At 37.2% G+C, this 9,141-nt stretch overlaps 1 protein-coding gene across 1 annotated transcript in view; it reads right to left on the bottom strand.

Annotated features, from left to right (window-relative positions):
- The window catches only part of LOC135219028 (platelet binding protein GspB-like), a 239,515-nt gene extending 232,450 nt beyond the window's left edge, over positions 1-7,065 (bottom strand). The window contains 1 exon segment of the mRNA XM_064255463.1: positions 6,707-7,065. Coding sequence (XP_064111533.1) covers positions 6,707-6,859 — 153 coding nt within the window. The 5' untranslated portion in view covers positions 6,860-7,065.
- Positions 7,066-9,141: the final 2,076 nt, after the last annotated feature.

Here is a 9,141-nt window from a genome sequence, read left to right as displayed (position 1 = left end):
GATCTACTCATCAACAGTTAGACCTCATCTTGAATATGCAGTACAGTTTTGGTCACTAACAGTAAGAAAGGACATAAATAGACTAGAAAGGGTACAGGCAAGAGCCACATAGTTAATTCCATCCATCAGGCAAACAGGTTACCAAAGACTAATAGAAAACCTGAACTTAGGAACACGACGATTACATGGACAAACGAATAGAGACATTCAAAATACTAAAAGTAACAAAAGTAGACATTAATGTCTTCACATTGAACGAAAACCAGACAAGAAATAATGGATGGAAACTAGAACTGAAGAGATACAACACATCCCATTGTGGGAACGTCTTCACATGTAAGATATGTGACACCTGGAATAAACTGCCACCAGAGGTATTAAACAGCAGAGATGGGGAAGAGTTTAAAAGAAAGCTAAACAAGATCATTAGGACACTGTGAACGCTTCATAAAACCTGCTCCAGAGATAAGTGAGCACACGATGTCTCTCCTCGAATGGACTAATTGGTCTTTGAGACATCCTGGTCCTTGTAACTCCTTGTGACTCTCTCTCTCTCTCTCTCTCTCTCTCTCTCTCTCTCTCTCTCTCCAAGCTTTTGTCTGTTCTCGACTTGCTTCACTCTCATATAAGATGTAAGAACACATTTTCAGACGATTATATAACGATGAATAACTCAGTGAATTTGAAACCTAAAACTTAAAACACTAATTCCTTTTAACTGGGACATTATTATTTTTTATGCTCAATACCACTGCTGCTTTGAATTAGCGTAGCTAAAAGTTCATCTAAAGAATGAAAGGAAGAAGAAGTAACGTTCTTGCTGAGAAAGGCAGATCAAAATGCAATCTAAGAAAGAAGTGAAAGCCCGGTCGACTGTCACTCGTGAGCGAGAGTGCAATGGGTGCTGTGGGGAGTGGTTCGTTCGAACAAGGCGTGATCCGACCTCCAGCTTACTCGGGGCGCGTGTGCTAAAATCTGGGCAAATAGAGCTTTGTTTCACCGACGAAAATTAAGATAAATACGCTGTAATTCGTTAGGAATGCACATTATTAATTCTTTTTTTTTTACATTTTCATTTACATAAAACATAAATATCCTTTTCCATAGGCCTTTCCTAACCCCCACCCCCAAAACAAGAACAACAACAACAACAACAACAACAAAATAGTGTTTAGGCTTACTCCCCGACTAAGCGAAAAACAAAATGAAAAAAAATCCTGACAGATTGACTAAAATTAAACAATTAACATAGGCGAGAATTGGAGTGCATTGTGTAGGTGTTTTTTTTTTTTTTTTTTTTTTTTTTTTTTTTTGAGATAACTATAAATATGAGAAACCGATTTCACCGACGTTAATTTGGGCTCCTTACCGCTGACCACCACGCCAGAGTTTACACATCATATTTACCAGCTAATCAGAAGAGCAAGATAGAACCAGAGATTGAAGTTTCATTTTATCAGCCAATCAGAGCGAGGATAGAGCTAGCAGGTACTATTTATATCTACCATCCAATTAGAATAGCGTGGTAGAGCCAGAGGTTACAATTTAAAATTATTCAGCCAATTAGGTGAGCAAGATAGAGCCAAAGATTAAAGTTTCATCTTATCAGCCAATCAGAAGGGCACGATAGAGCCAGGGCTTAAAGTTTCATTTTATCAGCCAATCAGAAGGGCACGATAGAGCCAGGGCTTAAAGTGTCATTTTATCAGCCAATCAGGAGGCACGATAGAGCCAGATATTACAGCTTAAATGTATCAGCCAATCGGACTCAGGATAAAGCTAGAGTCTACGGTTTAAATTGATCACCAATCAGAAAAGCAAGATATAGAGACATTAATTTTTTTTTCAGCCAATCAAAAGCAAGACAGACCCAGAGGTTGCAAGTCTAATTTATCATCCAAACAACTGCAAGACCGAAGATTCACTAATATTTATCGGCAACTATAGATAATTGTATGGATGCAAGGCTAAAAACCATTACAACAATGCGTTCCAGAGGATTAATGCAATTCACTTTCGAATTCACTATCTTGACACCCTTCCCTCAATGTGAGAAGTCTCGCTTGTGAAAAAAATGGCAGAGACGCACGGTTCCAGTGCCAGGTCATCACACCAAACTTTCATAACTCAGTCAGTAAAGCAACTGGTAGAGATTACAAGAATGACCAAAATAATATCTACTTATAACGATGAATATGAGAACATTAGAGGGGCTTCAAAGAACCGTCATTCACAACGTAAAAGTAAAGCTGATCTGTAAAGCTCCACGGGCACACACTTCCAGAACTTGCTTCTTGACATTCTAAGGAATATGGTGTCATTAGTCTATGAATTCTGGAAATTGGCGATTCGAAAAACTGGAAAGATAATGCACCAACAAGAATCAAGAAGTATTGCATGGAATTCTTCGTGTCTTCATCAAGTTTCTGTTATTTCAACATTACGCTGATGTACAGAGCTGAGAGATGGACCCCTAGACTTGACGAAATACCGCAGAAGTCGCTTTCATCTGAATCAAAAACGTAAACTAGATACATGAAAATAGTGATAATAATGACTCCCTCCTCAGTTAACTAAGGAGTACGCAGGTGGATAAAAAAAAATTAAAAGTAGAAAACACAATTAACATAATTAACTCATTTACCTAATTATATTCCCAATGCCTAATGCCATCTTTAAATCATCTAAACTGATGCACGAACTCCAGAACTTTTCGATGACCCGTATTTCTCATCTCTCTTCTCTCTCTCTCTTCTTCTCTCTCTCTATCTATCTCTCTCCTCTCTATATATATATATATTATATATATATTATCTATATATATATATATATATATAATATATATATATATATATATATACGTATATATATATATATATATATATATATATATATTTATATATATAATATATATATATATGAAATTGTCGCTTTTAGTTCCCAATTCTCTATGAATAATAATAATGATAATAATAATACTTATTACTATTATTATTATTATTATTATTATTTTTACTAGAACTTATAAACATATATTTCATTACTCAAAGTTTTTATCAATTCATATTTCATAACCATTATATAAACTAGGCTGCATTAAGAAAATTATATTATATATATATATATATATATATATATATATATATATATATATATATATATATATATATATATATATATATATATTCTTTTTCTTCCTACGTTCTTATGGAAGGAATTATAAGTAGAATAATATCGAATGTATTTCCACCATAGACAATCTTCGGTATTTTCGATGAAATAGAAGAAATAAATCTTGAAAAGAAATAAAGATTGATTACTGTTTCTTGAATACGTGAATATCTACAAAAATATATATACATTCATAAGCATTAACACGTATGAATATGATTTATGGGGAGTATGTTTAAGCCTTGGTGTGAAAGATAGTAGAGAGAGAGAGAGAGAAACTCATATCAAATGGAAATTACCCTTATGTGACACTATTTGGTCGTAGATGATGTGGCCAGATAATTGATCGATGCATATCGAGGAGGTGTACCACTGAAATTTAAATTCTCTCTCTCTCTCTCTCTCTCTCCACACAGTCATCACCCAGCCAATCCTGTACCTGGGCGAATTAGCGATCTCATTTGGGTAATGAGTCCACAGCACCTGTTGGAAATTACGGATGACGTTGGACTCTTAACTGTAGGTTTCGGGTTTGGGAATACTTTTCGATCTGTACATTTCTCCGCCTTTGAATGGCGTGGCTGAAATTAACGCTTCATTCGAGACTTTCTTTGGAGCTTATTCGGGAAAAGGCATCGATGTTTGCTCAGCTATCCACATGACATATTTATTCTCAACTGACTTATTATTCAAGGCTGACACCCAAAAACCCAAGTGCGCAGACGCATAACCTCACATAAACATACACACACACACACACACATATACACACACACATTTATATAATATATATGACTAAAAAATCACAGTAGATGCACGCGAATTTATGATATAAGCGAATACCACGGAAAAAATAATAGGCAGAAATTCGTTCCGAGCGCTTCCGTCCTTTAACAAGACATTGTCGACGCAAAAAAAAATTTTTTTTTTTCTTTCTTTCTTTAAAGGACGAAAGCGCTCAATATGAATTTCTGCCTATAATTTTTCCTGTGGTATTAGCTTGTATATATATATATATATATATAATATATATATATTATATATATAATATATATATATATCTATATATAGATATATATATATATATCAAACTTCATCACATGCACAACGATTTTTACGTTAATACGATTAATAAAAAGATATCATCTTTAACACGATTATGAACAACTTTGTGCCTACTAGACGATGAGGACAGAACAGTTCTTGAAAGCTTGTAACTTTTTGCAATAAAAATCTGAGGTCTTATGTGTGGTTATAATAATTATATATATATATATATATATATTATATATATATATATATAAATTTATTTATATATATATATTCATATATATACTATATATACATATATATATATATATATATATATATATATATATATATATGCTAATATGTGTAAGCTCGTACATAATATATGCACATAACAGACTAGGTATATTTATGCTAAGTCTTAAACACAAAGCACATACATCAAAATTACTTCACATACATACATACATACATACATACATACATACATACATACATACATACATATACGTATGCATCGGGACTTTGGCACGTATATTTATTTATGCACTTAAAGTTATACATATGCATGTTGATCATCTGTGTTACCGATTTTATATTATATATGTGTATGTGTATGTATGTGTTTGTGTTCGTGTGTATATATATATATATAAATTCACAAAATTAATGGTCCATCAGAAAACGCCGCAAATTATAATCTTCTCCCCAAACCTGTGCTACGAAAATGACGAGTTAAGTGTCTCATGTAAATTTGGTCCAATTAGCTGGAAAAAACATATTCCCGCTAAGTGATTCTCATTCTGCGATTCTAAATAACGAATATTCTCAGCCAATGAGTTCTTTTAATCTTTGAAAGTCTAAGCGTAGGTATGTGAACAAGAATTTCTTTTTTTTAAATAAGCACTTCGGAGGTCACATTCTGGGAGGTAAAATGCACGGTGCTGTAAAATCATATTCATAACATAAACAAATTTCTTACCAAGAGCCAATAATTCTGCTTGAAATCTACCTACAGAAAATGGGTCATTCATTTCCCAGTCATTCCTTCCGAAATCTATGTAATATCTAAATCTCATCGAATATTATTTGTCCTGTTTTAAAACTGAAATCACACCTAATCTTCCGATGCTCTCCTAATTTTCGGACCCCCAAGGTTCCCCGAATGTTTCTGTCCCGTGACGAACGTAACCTCCTTCCGTCCTGGTGATCATTTCGACCTCTTGACATTAAAGGAGGGTCGTTCGTTTTTCTCGTCGCCCTCATTTCCATTGGAAATGAATTAGAGCTCAGCCATCAACTCCGCTCGTGGGGAGGATTTGTAATTGCTTGCGCGTTGGCTGAGACATTCTTGTGTGCTTTTACGTATCCTGTAAGTGCAAGCGTGTTTGATTTTAGTACTGGGCCGTGGATGCCTACTCAGAAGTAGCTATATGTGATTTTAGGAGTCGATTAACTGTTAAATCTTTAGAGTTTTATAAGGCTTATACGCAAAACTGAATGCTTTACTTCAAGGCTTGTACAAACTGAAAAGGGTTTCAGATTCAGGGAGAAAAATATCGCCCTTTTCTGACAATTTAGAGCAATGAAAAGTAATTGAAACTCAGCGCACGTCAAAAATCATATGGATAAATAGGTAGATAGGCAGATAGACGAATATATTCATAGATAGATAGATGGATGGAGAGAGGGACAGGCTTGCTAGAAATCTTGAAAAGATAACATGCAACTGTAGAATACTGAGTCAGTCTTAACAAAACGAATACTTGGAAAGCTTTCTAAAGAGAAAAAGAGTCCCACTTTTAGAAGTCGGAACAGAAAAAGCAGAGAGAGGCTACAGTCTTTGAAATCTTGGGAAATGAATTCTGGTGCTTTCTAGCTTTTTTTTTTGGGGGGGGGGGGGGGGGGGGGAGTTATGAAGGACCTTTCTTCCTGACATCTTTTCCACACCCAAAACGAAGAGAGAAGCGAACCAGAAAAACGAAGGAAAATCACTTATGGAAGTATAAGTCACGATAGCGTATCGCACCACTGGAGTCCTGCGTCTTATCTGCACTGAAAATTTCATACATATAAATATATATTGTTTTCACTCCACTTATCGCTCTTTGTGTTCCTTAATGAGATCGTCATGTCGTATACCGGATCATTTTCAATCTACAGAATCCAAAACGTCTCTGTTCTGAAGATTTTCTCCACTTTTTTAAGGCTGAAAGGACACCCAAAACCAATTTCTCCGCAAACAGCTGGACATGACAAATTTTTAAATGATGATGATGATGATGATGGTGTACTGAAGATGTCACATCCTACGATGATAAATACAGTGATGATGGTGATCTAGGAAAGGTTATCAGGTAGGTCCTGTGTAGATCCTGTGATGACGCTGATGGCTAGTGTGATGGTGATCATGGTAAGTGGGTCCCCAAGACTCTTGCGCCGTTGCAGAACAGGAGGACATTTTGAAAGGATATCCCCGCTGCCGCGCCTTTGCCCATATACTTACATTGTTGGCGTAAACGCAGGACGCAAGGATAGCCAGAAGGATCACGAGGTTTCGGTATCCAAAGACGGAGGAGGAGGAGGAGGCGGCCAGGAAGAAGCCGCTGCCTGGCGACGCCGTCCCAAAGGTCGGGCCTTTCTTCTTCAGCCGGACCATGGTGGAGTCTGGAAGGCGCAGTGCCGTCGTTTCGGATACACTGAGCGAGATTCGCTCTGGGCCACTGCTGTGGTTGTCGAGGAAGGCTTGGCTCTCGCTGCTGCTGCTGCTGCTGCTGCTGCTGCTGCTACTCCTGCTGTTCGTCGTCACTCACCCACATTCACACACATCTGCTGCTGCTGCTGCAGCTGTTGAGGGGCCCGCTGTTATTGCTGCACAGGCCCACTCACAAGCGGAGAGGCGAGCTTTTGGCCTCGTATGTCGGAGCCACGTAAGATGACACCTGTCCGCCATATTACGAGAGAGAGAGAGAGAGAGAGAGAGAGAGAGAGAGAGAGAGAGAGAGAGAGAGAGAGGACGTCATTCGGTCATTCTGGCAGTGATTGCCATCTGAAATTATCCCCCGTTTTGACAGTTCCCCGTCGTCACATCTACGCCTGTTAAAGCGACGTCGGCCGCCAATATTCCTCGGGACCCAAAAAACAAATGAAAATCAACATTTTTCTGACCAAATATAAAAGAATGATCAGATTTCCCTTTCAGAAAAATGGTATCCGTCAACTCGAGCGTCTCCCTCGAATTTTGACACCTGCGATCATACCTGAGTGAACCCTCGCGAAGATTACGAAAAATTAAAAGAAAAAAAATTCTTCACACCTGGTTCTTGTTCCATTGACTCTTTACTAATTAATAGCCAGCTTTACGTATGAAGTTATTTCGCGTCTGTTGATTCTTTGCAGAGTCTCAGAGACGAAAAAAAGCTCTCTCTCTCTCTCTCTCTCTCTCTCTCTCTCTCTCTCTCTCTCTCTCTCTCTCTCTCTCTCTCTCTCTCTCTCTCTCTCTCTCTCTCTCTCTCTCTTTTTAAGTTTTCAGACGTGAAGTACCTGTATTTTGATATCTGTCTGAGTTTACAAAAAAGGTCCAAGAGAAGAGTCATGAAATTATGGACCTATCTGTCTAACGTCGGTCGTTTGTAAGATTTTTTGAGTCCATAATTGCAGATCAAATGGTAGATCACTTTGATAGAAACGACCTGTTGTTAAACAGCCAACACGGTTTCAAACAAACTAGATCCTGCCTATCAAACCTCCTGGGATTTTTCCATAGCAGAGCAATAAATATAGTCTACTTAGATTTCCAAAATGCCTTTGACAAAGTTCCACACAAGAAACTACTGACAAAAGTTAGAGCTTTAGGAATTGTAGGAGAAATAGCAGACCGAATCGAAGACTGACTAACTAACAGTAAACAGACAGTGGTAGTAAATGATGAAGAATCAGAATGGGCAGATGTGACAAGCGGAATTCCTCAGGGTTCTGTCCATGGTCCTCTCCTATTTTTTATTTACATTAATGACATTCGTGCAGGCTTAACTGGCAAACCAGCAGGATAGCCAAATGCCAAATTTGTAGATGACACCAAACTAGGTCCAAATAAAGCAGACCCAGATGCAGTGGAAAGTTAAAAGAAATGATCTAAAGAAAATAGGAGTGGTCAAAAAGTTGGCAAATGCCTTTTAACTTGGATAAGTGTCATGTGTTACAAATAGGAAGAAACAGCCTCATGCCAATTACATGCTGCTTAGGAATGGCATAAATAGTGCAAAACAATAAAAGGACCTTGGAGTCATTATTACCAAGGACTTAAAATCTACAAAACAATGCATAAAAGCTGAAAAGAAGGCACAGAATCTAGTGGGATACATAAAGAGGCAGTTCAAATACAGAAACAAAGAAACGATTCTGCAGCTCTACATATTGAATGTGCAGTACAATTTTGGTCACCAACACTAAGAAAGGGCATAGATAGATTAGAAGGGGCACAAGCAAGGGCCACAAAGTTAATTCCATCCATCAGGCAAACATGTTACCAATGACAACTATAGAGCTTGAACAAGTATGGCCGAGAAACACGGCTATTGCGAGGACAGCTAATAGAAACGTTTAAAATACTGAAAGGAATAACAAAAGTAGACAGTAACCTATTTACGTTACACGAAAACCAGACAAGAAATAATGGATGGAGACTAGAACTGAAGAGATACAACACATCTCATTGTGGGAACTTCTCTACATACAAGATATGTGACACATGGAATAAACTGCCATCAGAAGTTGTAAACAGCAACAGTGTAGAAGAGTTTAAAAGAAAGCTAGACAAAATCATTAGGACACTGTGAATGAATAGTAAAACCTGCTCCTACAGATAAGTGAGCCCACGATGTCTCCTCCAATGGATTAATAGATCTTTGAGAATCCTAATCGTTGTATCTCTCTCTCTCT

The sequence above is a fragment of the Macrobrachium nipponense genome, chromosome 1 (genome assembly GCF_015104395.2).
Source record: "Macrobrachium nipponense isolate FS-2020 chromosome 1, ASM1510439v2, whole genome shotgun sequence".
In the NCBI taxonomy this organism is placed as follows: Eukaryota; Metazoa; Arthropoda; class Malacostraca; order Decapoda; family Palaemonidae; genus Macrobrachium; species Macrobrachium nipponense.
The sequence above is the reverse complement of the archived record's forward strand: the minus strand, read 5'-3'. Positions and strand labels throughout refer to the sequence as shown.